General features: G+C 42.6%; 1 protein-coding gene across 3 annotated transcripts in view; it reads left to right on the top strand.

The window, feature by feature from the left end:
- The window catches only part of ptpra (protein tyrosine phosphatase receptor type A), a 257,679-nt gene that overhangs the window by 201,958 nt on the left and 35,518 nt on the right, over positions 1–20,203 (top strand). For all 3 annotated transcript variants that reach the window (XM_080196539.1, XM_080196648.1, XM_080196610.1), the window contains 4 exons: positions 633–799; positions 7,980–8,115; positions 10,172–10,321; positions 16,205–16,298. In XM_080196539.1, coding sequence (XP_080052665.1) covers positions 633–799; positions 7,980–8,115; positions 10,172–10,321; positions 16,205–16,298 — 547 coding nt within the window. The remainder of the gene's footprint in view (positions 1–632; positions 800–7,979; positions 8,116–10,171; positions 10,322–16,204; positions 16,299–20,203) is intronic.

A 20,203-nucleotide genomic window follows, 5' to 3' on the forward strand; every position in this document is an offset into this window, starting at 1 on the left:
TGAACTTATACAGGATTGATGTAAGAGAAACTGCTCCCTCTCGTAAAAGAATAGAGGGCAGGAGGGCACAGATTTAGTGATTTGCAAAAGAAGCAAATGTGAAGGGAGGATAAACCTTTCCATATAGCAAGTGGTTCAGACTTGGAAGTGAGGTGGAGGCAGTTTCAGTTAAGGCATTCAAGATGATAATTTGAATAAAAATGATGTGCAAAGGTACAGCAAAAAGACAGAAGAATGGCACCTAATCACGGAGCTCACTTGGAGAGCCAATATAGACACAATGGATCGAATGATCTCCTGTGCAGTAACACTTCAGTGATAATAAGACATAATTTTAATTCAAATGCTATTTAGGATAAAGCAGGAAAACAGGGTAAAAGGATATAGGCTGGAAGAGATATATCGTAAAAGCTTCTTTGTGCAAACATGCACTGAACTTAAATTGGTGCTTTCAGTTAGTATGAGAGTCAAAAATTTTTGATTCTTTGAACAGTCAGCTAACTGGTCTCAGAATTAATTAATTTTTTTAAATCCTGGGTGAATGAGATGAAATGGGCCAAATGGCCTCACTCATTGGTATCTGTGGTGCGCTTTGTTTTCAGCAATTCTTTTTCCCCCTTCCATCTCTATAGGTAGGAGATGTAATGAATAAGAAACCTCAGCGACTGGTTACTCAGTTCCATTTTACCAGTTGGCCTGACTTTGGAGTTCCATTTACCCCAATTGGCATGCTCAAATTTCTAAAGAAGGTGAAGACGTGCAACCCATCCTTTGCAGGTGCCATTGTTGTGCATTGCAGGTCAGTATGTTTTTAAATTAGTTTCTTACTAGATTTCTGTTTTGATGGTGGGAAAGGATTCACTAAAGTTTAAATTTTCCTTCCTTCACTTCATGGCATGGTAGTGGAGTGGCAGGGGTCATGGGAGCAAAAAACTGTGGTAAGAGTTCTCTACATTAATGCAAGCAACACAAAGAAAACAAAAAGAAAATTAACATTTACATCGCAATTTTTATAACCACCTGACCTCTGTGCTTTACATCCAATTAAGTACTGGAAGTTATTGTACAAAATGTGGCATCTAGCATTGGATTTTTTTTGGATCTTGCAACTAAAGACTGGTTGAGTACTGTCTATATTTTGCCTGTAACAAACAACCAAAGGAACATGCTATTTGATTCGTCAGCCAATTATTGGGATGTCTGGCCTGTCGTTGCACTAGCAGTGTCTTTTTGGACTGACAGATGTCAGGCAGATGTCTTTTTGGATTGACAGACTGTTGGTGGAAAATACTACTCGTATAGTGATGTGGGCATTATTGGCTGGGTCAATGTTTGTTACCTGTCCCTAATTGCCCTTTAACTGAGTGGCTTCTTCGGTCATTTCTGAGCCAATCATATTGGTGTAGGTCTAGAATCACATGGAGCCTAGACCAAGTAAGGATGGCAGATTTCATTCCTAAAGGATATAAGTGAACCAGATTAATTTTTACAATAATGGTTTAATGGTCATCATTAGAATTTTAGTTCCTGACTGTTTATTGAATTTAAATTTTACCATCTGCCATGATAGGATTTGAACACAGGTCGTTGACCTGGGTCTCTGGATTACTCATCCAATGATAATACCACTACACTACCATCACTGCTCCCCTAGGGCTAGATCCCTATTTACAAGATTGTTGATAAGATCAATTTTATTGTGCATGAAGCTATATAAATCCTAATATGTATGTTGCCTGGTGAAAGTAAGCATGCAGTAGACAGTGGTGAAAAATTCATTCACAGATTTCTTAACAAGCATATTGAGGGAGGGAGCATTTGGGCGCTCCATTTCAAAAATCTACTGTTAGATATGATTCTGTGATTAGACAGCACGTGCTGAACAATCCCAAGTCTGCTAATAGGTACACTAACAACCAATTTAAGAGAGTTGAGCTCATAAGATTGGTCATTTCTGTTTGCTAGTAGTGACATATATTGATAAAAAGAAAGCCGTTATCTGCAAACAAAAAGAAAATGTTCAAGTCTTGAGTCTTTTTTTGAATTACCCAGAAATTTGGAGACCTAGTAGTTCTTCATACTTTTTCCATCAGTCAATTTGCCAACCAGTCTGCACTTTTGCTATTGCAGTATAAATTGTTGTGATCGTTTGAAAATTGGTACTCTTGTATTTGTCCTGATGAGTGCAAGACAAAAGCTTCATGCATCTTCAACAGTATTAAAATATTTTACTGGCTGTGAATATACTGGCGGTTTTGAGTAATTAATAGAAGGATAGGTATCGAACATACCCACCTTGAAGCTATTAAAGATCACTCCACCTGCCGTTCAGCACACAGAAACCCTATTTCTTTTCATTTCTGGCCATCCTTTTATCAGCAGTGCCAAAATCTGCAGACACAGCAGAATATGCTTGATCTAACTGGCTTGTTATTTTTATAAAATAGGTTCATTGAAGAAGTGGTTGGACAAAAGTTTTAGTAAGTCAATTTCAGGCTTGGTGATTTGACAGAAGACCATTCTGCATATTTCCCTTCCTTCCATATCCTGGGATTGCTCTTTCTTTGGCCTGAATAGGATAGAATTCACTATTATATATTGGCGCTTGACTTCTTTGCCAGAATTTTACCACCCTGCCCATCATGGAATCGGAGTGGGCAAGAAGTGTGCAATAGAAATGTCCGTTGACCTCAGGCAGGATTTTCTGGTCTTATGTCACGCGAGGCCGTAAAATCCTGCCCCTTATTTTTGGCTTTATGCTAATTTGGGGAAAGTTCTCTGCATGGACCAAATGGACATAATCTTCTTTATATGCCTTTTGATTTACTTTTCATAAAATTCTATCATTTGCTGTTATGTTTTGTACAAACTGTTTATTTTTGGTGGAAGGATTCTAAACATTAACTTATTTGTATGCTTACATTTGTCAACTTGAACCAGTATTTTCTTGTCAGGAGAACTTTGTCCAGAAACATTTAGCAGAATGTTGCCTGGGCTCTCACTGCCACCTTGTGGAGCTGTTGGTGCATTTAATTGACAACTTGAACGAAGGCTTGTAATGAGAATTTTGTTTCGAAACATTTAGCAGAATATTGTCCAGGTTATAACTGCCACCTTGTGGAGCTTCAAGATATTATGTACCTCATGTAAATCATAGAATCCTACAGTGCAGAAGGAGGTCATTCATAAGAACATAAGAACATAAGAAATAGGAGCAGGAGTAGGCCATCTGGCCCTTCGAGCCTGCCCCGCCATTCAATAAGATCATGGCTGATCTGTCGTGGCTCAGTTCCACTTTCCCGCCCTCTCCCCATAACCCTTAATCCCCTCTCTTATCAAAAACCCATCAACCCGCTTCTTAAAAATATTTAGCGAGGCAGCCTCCACCACTTCAACGGGCAGAGAATTCCAGAGATTCACCACCCTTTGAGTGAAGAAGTTCCTCCTCAACTCCGTTCTGAACCGCCCCCCCTTTATCTTGAGGCTGTGCCCCCTAGTCCTACTGTCTTTTTTGAGCGGGAAGAGTCTTTCCACCTCTATCCTATCCATCCCATTCATCATCTTATACGTCTCAATGAGATCTCCCCTCATTCTTCTAAACTCTAACGAGTACAAGCCTAGTTTATTCAGCCTCTCCTCATAGCTCAACCCCCTCAACTCCGGTATCAGCCTAGTAAACCTCCTCTGCACTCCCTCCAAGGCCAAAATATCCTTGCGCAGGTGCGGCGCCCAAAACTGCACACAGTACTCCAGCTGCGGCCTCACCAATGCCCTATACAGCTGCAGCAAGACCTCCCTACTTTTATATTCAATCCCCCTCGCTATGAAGGCCAGCATCCCATTCGCCTTCCTGACCACCTGCTGCACCTGCAGGCTGGGTTTTTGCGACTCATGCACAAGGACCCCGAGGTCCCTCTGCACCGTCGCCTGCTGCAGTTTTTCGCCACGTAAGTAATAGTCCTTCCTACCATTCTTCCTACCAAAGTGGACCACCTCACACTTGCCAACATTAAATTCCATTTGCCATTTCCTGGCCCATTCGCCCAGCCTATCTAGATCCTTCTGCAGACTCTCCACACCCTCCACACAATTTGCCTTTCCCCCAATCTTGGTGTCATCAGCAAATTTCGACACCCTACACTCGGTTCCCTCCTCCAGATCATCTATATAAATGGTAAATCGGCCCATTGAGTTGCACCGACCACAATCCTACCCAGGCCCTATCCCCGTAACCCCGTGCATTTACCCTAGTTAGTCCCCCTGGCAATTTAGCATGGCCAATCCACCTAACCCGCACATCTTTGGACGTGGGAGGAAACTGGAGCACCCAGAGGAAACCCACACAGAAATGGGGAGAACATGCAAACAGTGATCAAGGCTTGGAATCAATGCTAACCATTCTGATATCGTGCCTGTTTAGTCAATGCTGAAAGATTTAGTTTCAAAGAAAATTCAAGGAACTGAAAGGATTGTCATCCCCCAAGCCCATGCCCATGCCCATCTTTCTGGCAACTGCCTGTTCTCCTATCCAGTTTCTGCCAAAGTACCTACACAGCAATAATCAGAATTACCAATGCCGTCCTCCATGAATGGGCTATTTTCACTAAATTCTGACTTTCAGCCCGGAATTCTGCCCATTTATTATTTTCCAACCTCTGCCTGGCCAGGAGGAGCTGTCTCTTTGTAACCTGCCACCTACTTTCACCTGGTTTTGACTTCCTATTAATCCAATTACAGCCCGGTGACTTTGTGATTAGGAGATGTAGAGGCCCTCCCCGCCCGTGCTCCAGCCTGCAGGTCACTTCACTGGTGCCACCTCTGATGCAGGAGTCGCTGCCACTGGTACTTGACAGCTGGATGTTCTGCCCAACCTAAACAGAAGCCCTGTTACCAATAGAATCACTCGGTCTCAACCTAATCACAGCCTGCCACTCAGCTTCAGACCCTGGCTGTGACAGCAAGATAGAGGCAGAGAGATTCCAGCCAACTGTGTTCTCAGCCACACCCACTATTGAAACCAGTCATTACTTTCCACCACCTCTGGCTTGACCTACTTGGAACCCTGATTTACCCAAGCATCCAGAAGTGGTTCAGTGGCATAGTGGTTAATACTGCTGCCCCACAGTGCCAGGGACCAGGGTTCAATTCCACTGTTGGATGACTGTCTGTTTGGAGTTTCAGGGGGTGCTCCCGTTTCCTCCTACAGTCCAAAGATAAGGTTGATTGGCCATGCTAAATTGCCCCCTGGGGTCAGGGAGATTAGCACGGTAAATATGTGGGGTTAATGTCTGGGTTGGATTGATGTCGGTGCAGGCTCAATGGGCAAATAGCCTCCTTCTCTCCTGTAAGAATTCTTTGATGGAATAGGTAGCACTCCCAGTCCTCTGCTCTCTGAATCCTTGGGACTTGCACCCTTCCTTCCTCAACGGTGTGAATCTAAGTAGCACCAGCCAAGGAGGTGCTGCAGCTACCCGCTGTAGGGAAGTGGCAGTGACAAGGAGCTGAGTCCTGGAAAGATGGAGGAGTCCATATGGGGGAGGGTGGAGAGGATGGGTGAGTGAGGTTGCATTGAGTATGAGGGAAGGGTTGAGTGAGTGAGAGTTGTGTAGGGAGGGATGGCATGACTGGGACACTTATGGAGGGGAAGGGTTGAATGGGTGGGGAGGGCATAAGTGACAGAGGATGTTTGGGAAGAGGTACTGCTATTTGAGTATGAAGCAGAGGAGGTTGGTTGGAAAGAGGGCTAGATTTGGGGAGGGAAAGGCTGATAAATATGCTGAGGGGAAAAGGATTTCACTAGTCTGCTGTCAGCAAGGAATATGGAGACCTTGGCTGAAACTTACATGAGTATATAAAATAAAAACATTTTTATAAAGCATTTTAAAAACACCGATATTCATCTTTCATATGATCTATTATATATAATATGTGGACTTGAATAATCATATGCTGAATGTTACTATTGCTGCTATACCGCTGTTTTGTTTTTGCTCACATCTGGTTCCAGGAGAGTGTTTTTTTATATAGATCCTCATTCATGGAATGTGGGCATCACTGGGAAGGTCAGCCTTTTACCCCATCCCTAATTACCCTAGAAAAGGTAGCGGTGAGTTAAATGGGATCACATTGGAAAATAGTTTGCTAAGTGCTGCAGTAGACCTTTGCTTCATTTCACATGTAGATAATCCAATATGGTCATGTTCTGTTGGTTCTTCATGAGCTTCATTCTACATTACATTGAATGCTGAAATGCAGAGGTCACCTTGGTGATTTTATAAAAATGCATTGGTCCACATCTTGACAGTAATGGAAAGTAAGTAAAGGGAAAAATATTCTTTCTACCCACTTGTAAGTCTAATAATTCCATCCATTTGAAGTGGTGTCTAAGAAGCGTTTGAATTTAACGAATGATATGAAAACTGTTATAACTACATTTTTCCTCATCACAAAAACAATCAGACTTTTTTGGCTTCAGCAACTAATTTTGAGGTCTTTTATCTTTGGTCACTCTCATCCCTGATCCTCTGTAACTGTGACCATAATGTGTTATACCTCCTCATCCTCCTTGATCTCTGATGTAATTGATTATGCCCTCCTCCTCTAAAAGTTTTCTATTGTCCAGATCAGTTAAACTGTTCCAAAGTTACCCTCATTTTTAGTTGTAGCTAGAGCTAAAAGCAGTCGTTTCTTCTATTTCCAGTCAGTAAACTCTGGAATACCTTCAAGTTTCAAGCCTGTGGCTGCTCCTGTTAAGAGCAATAGCTAGTCTAGGATGAATAGCAATGTGCTCCATTTAAACACGTAAGCCATCATCTTCAGCCAACATTACGAGCTCCATGTCATTGCCACAACTCAGTGCCCAGGCTAAATGTAACCTCATGATTCTACTTGACCCCAAATTGAAACTCCAGCCTTGTAACCTTTCTGTCACAGAAACTGACTCCTTCCGCTTCCACAACATCATCCATCTCTGATTCTCTTAGTCCATTTACCACAGGCGGCACGGTAGCACAGTGGTTAGCACTACTGTTTCATCGCTCCAGGGACCTGGGTTCGATTCCCAGCTTGGGTCACTGCCTGTGTGGAGTTCGCACATTCTCCTTGTGTCTGCATGGGTTTCCTCCAAGTGCTCCAGTTTCCTCCCACAGTCCAAAGATGTGTGGGTATAGGTTGATTGGCCATGCTAAAATTGCCCCTTAGTGTACTAGGATGCTTAGGTTAGAGGGATTAGTGGGTAAAATACATAGGGATATGGGGTTAGGGCCTGGGTGGGATTATGGTCAGTGCAGATTCGATGGGTCGAAGGGGCTCTTTCTGCACTGTAGGGTTCTATGATTTCTATGATTTGATTTCAGTCAGTGAACCTGTCTGCTCTTCATTCAATTATTTCAATTTTGTCCAGGTTGACTTACTGTTCTTCACTAAATGCAAACTTCAGTTTACTGAAAATTAGACTCCTTATTATCTACATTCCCTCCCCTCCCCCTGAGCTGTACTTCTCGAACTCTGGACTCAACCAAATCAACTGTGATTGGTTAAACTTTAGTATTTCATTTTTTAAAAAGGCACTTCACTTCTTAGAAAAATATCTAGTCCCCAATGGTCCAAATGCTGGAACTTCCCATAATTCCTTAAGACACATGTATCAAACTGCATATTCAAATACTAACTGCTCAGACCTCTGGGTAGTAATTTTCAGAATTCCACTTCTACTGATTCCAAGAACTTGTATTTTCTTCCCATCAAAGTTGATAACATTTAGGACTGAAATTGTAATGTGTAAGTTTCATCACATCAGATGAATTCATACAACTTCTGGGTCTGGTAGACAATGGAATAATGATCCAGACATCTGGATAAAATTCAGAGAGTGAATGTTAAAAACCTGCCATGGCAATTAAGAATTTGATTCTTAAACATTTTTTTAAAATCACTCTTTTGCTTAATCTTGCAAGTTTAAAATTTTTTGTAATTTTCAGTGCTGGTGTTGGTCGTACAGGCACATTCATTGTTATTGATGCCATGCTGGACATGATGCACGCAGAAAGGAAAGTGGATGTTTTTGGATTTGTGTCACGGATTCGAGCTCAGCGATGTCAAATGGTGCAGACAGATGTAAGTCTGATCTTTTGTCACAACTTGAATTTTTAAAAATTGCTTCATGGAATGTGACTTTCATTGGCAAGGCCAACATTTGTTGCCCATCCCTCAGATGGTGGTGAGCTGCCACCTTGAAACATTGCAGTTGGTGTGGGCATATTCTGTTGGAAAGGAAGTGCCATGATTTTGAAGGAAGGTGATATATGTTTCTAAGTCAGATTGATGCCTGGCTAAGAGTGGAACTTGCAGATGGTAGTGATCTTATGCCCTTGCTACTATTGTCCTTCCAGATGGTAGACATTGCAAATTTGGATGTTGGAGAGTTACTAAGGTACATCTTGTATGTGATGCACACTGCTGCCATTCTGGGTTTGTAACGGAGGGAGTGAATGTTTAAATTGGTGGATAGAGTGATGATCAAGTGACTGCTTTGTCCTGGATGGTGTTGAGTTTGTGTTGTTGGAACTGCAGTCATTCAGGCAAGTAAAGAATATTCCACCCCTGCTCGTGCATTGTAGTTGAAGATGATGATTTTGCAAGTCAGGAGGTGAGTTACTCGCCTCAGAATTCCCAGCCTGCTTTCAAAAGCATAGAATTTATATGGCTTGTCCAACTCAGTTTCTGGTTTCTGGTAACCCTCCAGGATGTTTATAGTGATTATGTACAGTGTTTCACATGCTGAAATATGTACTTTACAATAAAGAGAAAGGAGCCTAAAGAAAGGAATGGAAGAGACACCTAAAAAAGCATAGTTTGAAAGTAAAGAGAACAGTGACAAGTCCGAGGGTTGTTAAGTTCATAGAGAGGAACATAGATGGTAGTGAATGCACCCACTGGTGGAACGGAGAGCCTGGGATTGTCAACTATTTGGTATTGGAGCAGGTATGAGAGAGGTGCTAAAATTGGATAGGATGTGGCCATAGAGAGATTAGTGAACAAGAACATGGCATTTTGAAGTCAACTTGCTGGGGGAGTTTGGAGAGCTGAGATATGTCAGGGCTGTGGGATTCATTATTTCTGCAATTTGGTGGAATTCTGACTTTTGGATGATGGAATTCTGTCATTATTTTTCCAACATCTACCTTGCATCAACCACTGCCTCCAATGCCAGCAAACCTGGGAGGAGAGAATCTAGAAGCTCTCTGCAAATGATCAGGCTTGTGGAGAGTTGCCACTCTTTACACCAGGATTGTGCGCTCTATTGCTGACTGCTTGTGGAAACATGGTATTCCACAAGTCTCGGGGGTGGTGGGGGCGGTGGTATGGGGGCGCACTGCAGCCTAAGTCTCGGTTGGGTTAGGTGGAGCAGCGGAGCACAAATCATATTGCAGAACACTGGAGCCTGAGTCTTCAACGGGTCATGTTAGATGAGAGGTTGGATAAAAGGGCAGCTCATTGAGTTAGTAATGGCAGTGGGGTTGTGAAGAGGATGTATGTAGAAGTAGAGGGCTCCACTGAATCTTCTGTCACCAGTAACTGTAGAGAATACATGAATGCAGTATTTACAGCGATATTTTCACACAGTGCTTCTCAAATGCAGATTTTCCTATTTTCATGATGCATTATTGAATGTTAATCTATAATAAATGAACTTTAAATGTATGCTGAGTGTTACCATGCTGTTTTGTTATTGCTGGCATCTGGGGTCATGCTAATTTTCAAGTATTTATATATATATATATTCTTTCATGGGATGTTGCCATTGCTGACAAGTCTGGCATTACCCATATTGTCCTTGAGAAGATGTTAGTGTATTAAAATGGGTTCACATTGAAAAATAGTTCGCATCTACTGCCATAGTCCTTTGCAAGATCACATTTTGCTGTTGGATGGACTCCATGCTGTATTATGTGTGCTGACTGCATTGAATGCTGAGGTCACTTTGGTGAGATTAGGCATTCACTACAGATTATAAAAAGTTCTTTAATTGCATGATTCCTTGTCATAAAAAGTTTTCAGATTTTTTTTTCTTGGCTACTCTCACCTTTGGATACATGGACTTAAGACAGGAACATCGGTGATTTTGCACAATGTCAATAGTGGAAGTAAACTTGTTGCTCTTGCATTGTAGATGCAGTACGTGTTTATATATCAAGCACTATTGGAGCATTATTTATACGGGGACACAGAGTTGGAAGTGACATCACTTGAAAGCCACTTGCAAAAACTTTACAACAGAGTATCTGGATCAGGGTGCAATGGTTTGGAGGAAGAATTTAAGGTGAGAAATTGAGAAACTTGTCAATTTAGTAACTAACTGAGGCAAATATTAAAAATGTTCCATTCTTTTAATGCTTTTAAAAGGCTTGATTAATGTTAGCTTGTGACACTGATACTGTACTCAAAGATGAATAAATGAGTTTGTCGATTGACAAGCACGGTGGCACAGTGGTAGCACTGCTGCCTCACAGCGCCAGGGACCTAGGTTTGATTCCCAGCTTAGTTCACTGTCTGTGTGGAGTGTGCATGGTCTCCCCATGTCTGCAAGTGTTCCTCCGGGTGTTCCGGTTTCCCCCCTCAGTCCAAAGATGTGCAGGTTAGGTTGATTGGTCATGGTAAATTGCCCCATAACGTTGGGGGATTAGCAGGGTAAATACATGGGGTTAAGAGGGTATGGCCTTGGTGGAATTGTAGTCAGTGCAAACTCAATGGGCCAAGTGGCCTCCTTCTGCACTGTAGGGATTCTGTGACTATTGGTTAGATGAATTAAGCCCTTCGTTGGTTTACAAGTGAGTTATTGGATCTATGCTGGAAGCAGTGATCAATTAACGGTTGCCCAGTGAAGCAGTTGAGGCTACCTCATTAAATGTTTTTAAGACAAGGATAGATAAATTCTTGAACAGTAAAGGAATTAAGGGTTATTGTGAGAGGGTGGATAAGTGGAGCTGAGCCTACAAGAAGGGGCGCAGATTGGTTGGTAGGACGGCTGAGGAATAGTGGAGGATTTTTAAGGAGATCTTTTTCGGTACTCAGCAGAAATATATTCCGATGGTAAAGAAGGAATGTAGGAGAAGGGATAACCAGCCATGGTTAGCGAAGGAAATAAAGGAGAGTATTAAATTAAAATCTGATGCGTTCCCAGTGGCTAAAAGTAGTAGCTGATTAGAAGATTGGGAAAGGTTTAAAAATCAACAAAGAATGACTAAGAAGTTGATAAAGAAAGGAAGGATAGACTATGAAGCTGAACTAGCACTAAATATAAAAAAGGACAGTAAAAGTTTTTACAAATATATAAAGAGGAGGAGGCTGGCTGGAGTGAATGTTGGACCCTTAGAGGATGAGAGGGGGGATTTAGTGGTAGGAGATGAGGAAATGACTGAGGCCTTAAATAAGTTTTTTTGCCTCGGTCTTCATGGAGGAGGACACGAATAGTTTGCCAGATATTAAAGATAGAAGGATGGTAGGAGTTGAGGGCCTGAATGCGATTACTGTCAGTAGAGAGGTAGTGCTTGATAGACTAATGGGACTGAAGGTGGACAAGTCCCCAGGACCGGATGGAATGCATCCCAGGGTTCTGACAGAAATGGCAGAGGTGACAGTGGATGCCTTAGTGATTATTTACCAAAATTCACTGGATTCCGGGGAAGTGCCGGAAGATTGGAAAACGGCTAATGTTACGCCGCTGTTTAAAAAAGGTAGCAGACAAAAGGCAGGGAATTATAGCCCGGTTAGTTTAATGTCTGTAGTTGGAAAAATGCTTGAATCCGTCGCCAAAGAAGAAATAACGAGGCACCTAGAAAGGAATGGTTTGATAGAGAAGACGCAGCATGGATTTGTTAAGGGGAAATCGTGTTTGACAAATTTATTGGATTTCTATGAGGATGTGACTAGTGCGGTAGACAGGGGAACCGGTAGATGTGGTGTTTCTAGATTTTCAAAAGGCATTTGATAAGTTGCCTCATAAAAGGTTGCTACAGAAGGTTAGGGTGCACGGAGTTGGGGGTAAGGTGTTAGTGTGGGTGGAGGATTGGTTGTCTAATAGGAAGCAGAGAGTTGGTATCAATGGGTGCTATTCTGATTGGCGGTTGGTGACTAGTGGTGTGCCGCAGGGATCAGTGCTGGGGCCTCAGCTATTTACCATTTATATAGATGATCTGGAGGAGGGGGCTGAGTGTAGGGTGACGAAATTTGCTGATGACACAAAGGTGAGTGGTAAAGCAAATTGCGCGGAGGGTGTGGAAAGTCTGCAGCAGGATCTGGATAGGCTGAGCGAGTGGGCAAGGACCTGGCAGATGGAGTACAATGTTAGCAAGCGTGAGGTTATCCACTTTGGCAGAAATAATAGTAGGAGGGGTTACTATTTAAAGGGCGAAAAGCTGCAGCATGCTACGGTGCAGAGGGACTTGGGGGTCCTTGTGCATGAGTCGCAAAAACCCAGTCTGCAGGTGCAGCAGGTGATCAAGAAGGCAAATGGAATGCTGGCCTTTATAGCGAAGGGGATAGAATATAAAAGCACGGAGGCCTTGCTGCAACTGTACAGGATGCTGGTGAGGCTGCAGCTGGAGTACTGTGTGTAGTTTTGGTCGCCGCACTTGTGCAAGGATATTTTGGCCTTGGAGGGAGTGCAGAGGAGGTTCACTAGGCTTATACCAGAGATGAGGGGGTTAGCCTCTGAAGAGAGACTAAATAGACTGGGTCTGTACTCGTTGGAGTTCAGAAGGATGAGGGGGGATCTTATAGAGACGTATAAGATAATGAAAGGGATGGATAGGGTAGAGGTAGAGAGATTCTTCCCGCTTAGAAAGGATAGCAGGACTAGAGGGCACAGCCTCAAGATAAGGTAGGGGGTGCAGTTTAGATCGTAGTTGAGGAGGAACTTCTTCACTCAAAGGGTGGTGAATCTCTGGAATTCTCTGCCCGTTGAAGTGGTGGAGGCTACCTCGCTAAATATATTTAAGTCACAGGTAGATATGTCTTTGATAGACAGGGGAATTAAGGGTTATGGGGAGACAGCGGGAAAGTGGAACTGATCCACTTCAGATCAGCCATGATCTTATTGAATGGCGGAGCAGGCTCAAGGGCCAGATGGCCTACTCCTGCTCCTAGTTTTTATGTTCTTATGAAATTATTTAGGTCATATTATGAAGTCTATGCTGGATGGAAGGCTGCATTCATATTTTTTCAATAGCAATAAATTATTTCAAGTTTTTGTTCCTTTCACCCCTGTTCGAGGTTTTGAGGTTGCTGATGTGAGGCAGGTGCTCCTTGGAGGATTGGGTGGATGGGTTGTTGAGGGGCTTATGTTCTCTCCCTGATGCCTCAACTTTGCTTCCGCATTTATGTAATGAGGTTTGTGTGTTCAGTGCTTTCCCTGAATGAAATCTCTCCATTTTAGTTGGACGCTTTAAAGATACCCTTAAAGTGTTTCCATTGTCCTGCTGGGAGTCTCCTACTACAACCAAGTTCCAAGTAGAGCAGTTGCCTCGGGAGTCTGGTGCCAGGCATACAAGCGACATGTCCCACCCAGTAGAATGGTTTTGAGTCATTAGTGTCTCAGTCTGGAGCCAGATGGCTTGGAGAGGATACTGCTGTTGGACTGCTTTTCTAGCCACCTGTTTTGGAGAATCTTGTGAAGGCACCGCTGGTGGTATTTCTCCAGTTATTTGAGATGCTTGCTGCAGGTGGTTCAATTATCTGAAGCATATAGGAGCACAGGGACCACTGCTGCATGGTAAATCACGATCTTACTCTCAGATTTAAGATCCTGGTCTTCAAATAATTTCAGTTACTAGTGGTGTACCGCAAGGAATCTGTTTTGGGGCCACTGCTGTTTGTCACTTTTATAAATGAGCTGGATGAGGGCGTAGAAGGATGAGTTAGTAAATTTGTGGATGACACTAAAGTTGAGTTATGGACAGTGCGGAAGGATGTTGCAGGCTACAGAGGGACATAGGTAAGCTGCAGAGCTGGGTTGAGAGGTGGCAAACGGCGTTTAATGCGGAAAAATGTTAAGTGATTCACTTTGGAAGGAGTAACAGGAAGACAGGGTACTGGGCTAATGATAAAATACTTGATAGTGTGGATGAGCAGAGAGATCTTGGTGTCCAAATGCATAGATCCCTGAAAGTTGGCACCCAGGTTGATAGGGTTGTTAAGAAGGCATACAGTGTGTTAGCTTTTATTGGTAGAGGGATTGAGTTTCGCAGCTGTACAAAACTCTGGTGCAGCCACACTTGGAGTATTGAGTACAGTTCTGGTCTCCGCATTATAGGAAGGATGTGGAAGCATTGGAAAGGGTGCAGAGGAGATTTATCAGGATGTTGTCTGGTATGGTGGAAAGGCTGAGGGACTTGAGGCTGTTTTTGTTAGAGGCATATAAGATGATCAGAGGATTAGATAGGGTGGACAGTGAGAGCCTTTTTCCTCGGATGGAGATGGCTAGCACGAGGGGACATAGCTTTAAATTCAAAGGTGATAGATATAGGACAGATGTTCTCCCTGTTGGTGTAACTTGTGGGCCGAAGGGTCTGTTTGTGCTGTAGTGTTCTATGTTCTATGTCAGAGGTAGGCTCTACTCAGAGTAGTAAGAGCGTGGAATGCCCTGCCTGCAACAGTAGTGGACTCGCCAACATTTAAATGGTCATTGGATAAACATATGGATGATATTGAAATAGTATAGGTTAAATGGGCTTTAGATTGGTTTCACAGGTCGGCGCAACATCGAGGGCCAGAGGGCCTATACTGCGCTGTAATGTTCTATGTTCTATTTTCCTCATCTGATGTCGCCGAAGGCTGAGCTGGAACCCAGGAGGAGGTGATGAATTTTGTCATCCGTTATTGAGAGGAAGATCACAAGAAATGGAAAATGGTGCACGTTTTTGAAGATCTCTTTCTCTTTACTCATTCACATGATCTCGGCATCGTTGGCCAGTCCGACATTTATTGCCTATCCCTAATTGTCCTAACTGATTTTGATGCTAATTGATGGGGGAAGATGTAATGCTGTGGGAGATGTGGGAGGATTTTAGTTTTCTGAATGTTGACTGAAAGGCCCATTTTTGGACTTGCTTCAAAGGAGGAGTTGTCAATGTCCTGGAGCTAATTTACTGAATGAGCGTGCACCTAAGTGTGACTGCATACAGGAGCTCCATGATTGAAGTTAGTATCATTTTGATTTTGGATTGAAGGTGCTTTCAGTTGAAGTTTCCTGTCTGTTCTGTGGATAATTTGCTGTATGTGAGATCTAGTATTGCAGCAAGAAAGATGGACAAGAGAGTTGGTGCAATATTGTACTTCGATGTAACCCCAGTCTCCACTAAAATCAGTTCTGGGATAGTTCCATGCAGATGACAGCTTGCACGTCATTATGGAGTAAGCAGAGAATGGCAACAAATTTCTGAATGCTTCTAAACTTGAGGAACATACTTCATAAGCTTTCACAATTGACAGAGTAGAAGGCTTTTCTGAGATGAGGAAAGACCATGTGCAGCAATTGACATTGTTACTTGCATTTTCTTGGATTTGCCATGTCGGGAAGATCATCTATACGGTGCCTTTTGATTGGTGAAAGCCAGACTGCGACTCTGGAAGGAGCTTTTTGGTCTTCGGGAAGGTGTGATTGAGAAGGATCCTTGTGATCTTCTTCCTGTGGTGGACAATAAGGAACCGCTTCTGCAGTTACCACATTCAACATTTCCCCCTTCCGGTGTTTAGTCATGCCCCTGAACTTGTCCAGACTGCACTTTTCTTCCTATATAAGGGATATGAGATTGTGCAGCCATGCCAGAAATGCTTCTCTGCCATGTTTCAGAATTTCTGCAGGAATTTCATATGCTCCAGAGGTTTTGTTGGTTATAAAATGTAAAATGGCTTTTTCAGCTTGCTTCAGATCAGGGTAGCATTGTTGAGTGTGTTCCTGACTAAACAACAACTGAATTATACGTAACAGAAATGCTGGAAATAATCAGCTGGTTAAGCAGCATCTGTGGAGAGGAAAACTGTTCATATCGGTGACCTTTTAGAAAATTCTGTTGTAAGAAATGCATTACTCCTTATTGAGAAGCAGCTAATTGAAATGTATTTTGCATGTTTTTTAATGCCAGTTTAAAAACTTGTGATAGATATTATTAGGTTCCGATTGAATTTGGTGGTTACCTTTTCCTAGAAACTGACCTCAATCAAAATTCAGAATGACAAGATGAGGACAGGCAATTTGCCAGCCAACATGAAGAAAAACAGAGTTCTTCAGATCATCCCATGTAAGACCTTTTAAATAAACAAGCTATTATTGCTTCAGTTCAGAAATAATTCCAGTTGTTACATGCAAAACTGAAATGTTAATATGCAGGAATGATAATTATTCATCCACCCCTCATGCCTCTCTTGTGTGCTCCAGTATAAAGAAGTTCCACGTATTAGTCATAAATGTTTTGCTAAAGGCCAGCTAAGACTGCAAAACTTTACAGCCCTCAGTTTCCCACTGCAAAAATCTATATCTCGCCTACATAAAGGTAGCAGAATATCAAAAAATATACAAAACTCACTAAATAGTACACACAGGAACAAAGAAAAGTTAAAAAAGGTAATGGAATGTTGGCCTTTGGGTGGCATAGTGGTTAGCTCTGCTGCCTCTCAGCTCCAGGGACCCGTGTTCAACTCTGGTCTTGGGTGACTGCCTGAAGTGTGGAGTTTGCACATTATCCCTGTATCTGCGTGGGTTTTCTGTGGGTGCTCCAGTTTCCTCCTACAGTCCAAAGATGTATAAGTTAGGTGAATTGGTCATGCTAAATTGCCCTTCAGTGTCCCAAGATGTGTGCGTTAGGGGAATTAGCCATGGGAAATGAGTGGGGTTACGGGGATAGGTTGGGGGAGAGGGTCAAGGAGTTGATGCAGACTTTGAGTCAAATGGCCTCTTCTGAACTGTAGGGATTTTCTGATTTTTTTTATCTTAAGAGGACTAGAATAAAAAATGACAGGTTGGGCTGCATTTAGAGCATTGAATTCTGTCCTGGGTACCTTACCTCAGGAAGATATATTGGACCTACAAGGGGTTCAGGACAGATGCACCAAAATGATGCAGTCTTTCCTCAAAAAGCAGTTGAAGCTATGTCAATTAGAAAATTTACAAAATGAGGTAGGTAGATTTTTGTTAAGTGCAGGTATTAAGGATTATGAAACTGAGGTAAATAGATGGAAATAAACCATCAATCAGCCATATTCTGAATAAGTGGCAGAAGAGGTTGAGGGGTTGAATGGCCCACCTCTGTTCCTTCAATCTGAAATTTAACAAGCATTGTGATATTATGGGGAGATGGTGGTGTAGTGGTATTGTCATTGGACTAGTAATCCTGAGATCATGATAATCCCTGGATGGTGGAATTTGAATTAAGAAAAAAAAAATCTAAAATTAAAAATCTGGTGATTACCATTGTCAATTGTTGTAAAAGCTCATCTGGTTCACTAATGTACCTTTCAGGTAAGGAAATCTGCTACCCCTTACATGTCTGGCCTACGTGTAATCAAGACCTACAGCAAGGTGGTTAACTCACATCCTCTGAAACAACCTAGCAAACCATTCAGTTCGAGGGCAATGAAGGCTGGGCAATAAATACTGGCCCAACCAGCGATGCCCACATTCCACAACAAATGAAAAAAAGAGAGCAGATTGGGAAAGGGCTACATGTGGTAGAAAATTGGTCATTCTTTTAACATTCAAAGTACTGTTTATACGACTGATTATTTTTAACTTTATATGTTCAGGATCCAAACCTGATGTGTCAAAATGGCATTTAAATGCAGGTTGGTTTTAGCTCCTCAGACTAGAAATGTTGTTCAGCATTGCAAGGTTAAGCATGCACTAGCAGTGTTCGAGTTACAATAAATAGTTAAGCTTTTATTCAGGTAATTTATGTAATCTATGGATCTTCCAGTATAATGACATTTGTGTATGGAAATCAATAGTTGGAATTGTCTGGACGCTTAGAACAATCATTGCTCTGGCTCAGACTTTCCAGGAAATTGTAGCAACTCAAAATTTTACTTGTACCTTGTTGAAATTTCTTCCTCTGTATTGTGTTTTGATAATGATATAAAGGCACCAATCACTGATTAGGGATTGGGTAAACATTATTGGTTCCTTTGTTTCTAGGCAAATTAAGAACATTTATACAAAGGTCAAAAGTTTGAGTTTATCAGAGCTGTGCTCTTTTCTGCTCACAAGACAAAGTGAAACTGAGGCTGTATCTAAGATTGAATTGCACGACACACTTGCCTTTTAGTGATGGCCTACTGCTATCCCTAACAGTGATCCGTGGAATTGTCATTCTTGGATGTTGTTCCAGGTTGCATTTTGGATCTTGTCCAAGATCCAATAGGACTCGATGTTGCTGAGGAGCTAAAATGGAACTGATTTGCCTTCAGTTTTGTCTCACCATTACGTCCTTATAAATAATTTCTCAGGATCTTAATCCCAAGCAAATTGTCACGTTGGTTGCCATGTACTTTCTCTGGGACCCTGGATGTGATTTGATTTGATTTATTATTATCATGTGTATTAATATACAGTATAAAATATTTTTTCTTGCGCACTATACACTCAAAACATATCAAGAAGGAAAGGAGTGGAGAATATAGTGTTAGAGTCATAGCTAGGTGTAGAGAAAGATCAACTTAATGCATGGTAGGTCCATGCAAAAGTCCTATAGCAGCAGGGAAGAAGCTGCTTTTGAGTCAGTTGGTAGGTGACCTCAGACATTTTTATCCTTTTCCTGATGGAAGAAGGTGGAAGAGAGTATGTCTGGGGTGCTTGGGATCCTTGGTTATGCTGGCAGCTTTTCCGAGGTAGCAGAAAGTGTAGACGGTGGAGGCCGGTTTGAGAGATTGGCTGGGCTTCGTTCACGACCCAGTGTTGTTTGGCAATTCTGTCATGAGCGTGGTGTTTAGCAATTCTGTACCTTCATTTTTACTGTCACTGTTCTATATTTGCCGTTTTAAAAGTTACTCTCTAGTTTCTGAGAGATAGAGTGGACAAAAGTATGGCATGATAAATAGATAACCACTGGTCTGCCAAACATGAGCTCTGTAAAAAGTCTGACAACACCAGGTTTTAGTCCAACCTATTTATTTGATAATATACTCACAAGCTTTCGAGGGACACCCTCTTCGTCAGGTGAATGGAGAGTTCTGGCCTCAGACAGAGCATATAAAGCACAGACAGTTTAGAGATTACTGATTAGAATGCGAATCTTTACACCTAACCTGCTGTTCAAGACCTGAAGTGGCTGATAATGTGAGTGGAAGGAGCACTGATCACAGTTTAAAGAGATGTGTATTGTCTCCAGACAGTACAGTAAGTGAGGTTTTGCAAACCCAGGCAAGTCACGGGGGTTACAGATAGTGCAACATGAACCCAAGATCCCTGTTGAGACCGTCCTCATGTGTGCGGAACTTGGCTATCAGTCTCTGTTCAGCGACTCTGCGCTGTCCTGTGTCATGAAGGCCGCCTTGGAGAATGCTTACCCGAAGGTCAGAGGCTGAATGCCCGTGACCACTGAAGTGTTCACCAACAGGAAGGGAACAGTCTTGCCTGGTGACTGTCGAGCGATGTTCATTCATCCGTTGTCGTAGCGTCTGCATGGTCTCCCCAATGTACCATGCTTCGGGACATCCTTTCTTGCAACGTATCAGGTAGACAATGTTGGCCGAGTTGCAAGGGTATTTACCATGTACCTGGTGGACGGTATTCTCACGGTCCTGCATCCTGAAACCCATTGTACAAAGAACCCCCAGCTTTTGTCGCGACACTACGGACTTCCTACTGAAACTCAGCACACACGGAGCAGTTGAACCAGGGACACTCCTCGTCACAATGGATGTCTCAGCGCTCTACACCAACATCCCCCACAACGATGGCATTGCTGCGACTGCCTCAGTACTCAATGCTGACAACTGCCAGTTTCCAGATGCAATTTTACAACTCATCCGCTTTATCCTGGACCACAATGTCTTCACCTTCAACAACCAGTTTTTCATCCAGACACATGGAACAGCCATGGGGACCAAATTTGCACCTCAATATGCCAACATCTTCATGCACAGGTTCGAACAAGACTTCTTCACTGCACAGAATCTTCAACCGATGCTGTACACTAGATACATCGATGAC

This window comes from Carcharhinus amblyrhynchos, chromosome 1 (assembly GCF_965287045.1).
Source record: "Carcharhinus amblyrhynchos chromosome 1, sCarAmb.v2.hapA, whole genome shotgun sequence".
NCBI classification, from domain to species: domain Eukaryota; kingdom Metazoa; phylum Chordata; class Chondrichthyes; order Carcharhiniformes; family Carcharhinidae; genus Carcharhinus; species Carcharhinus amblyrhynchos.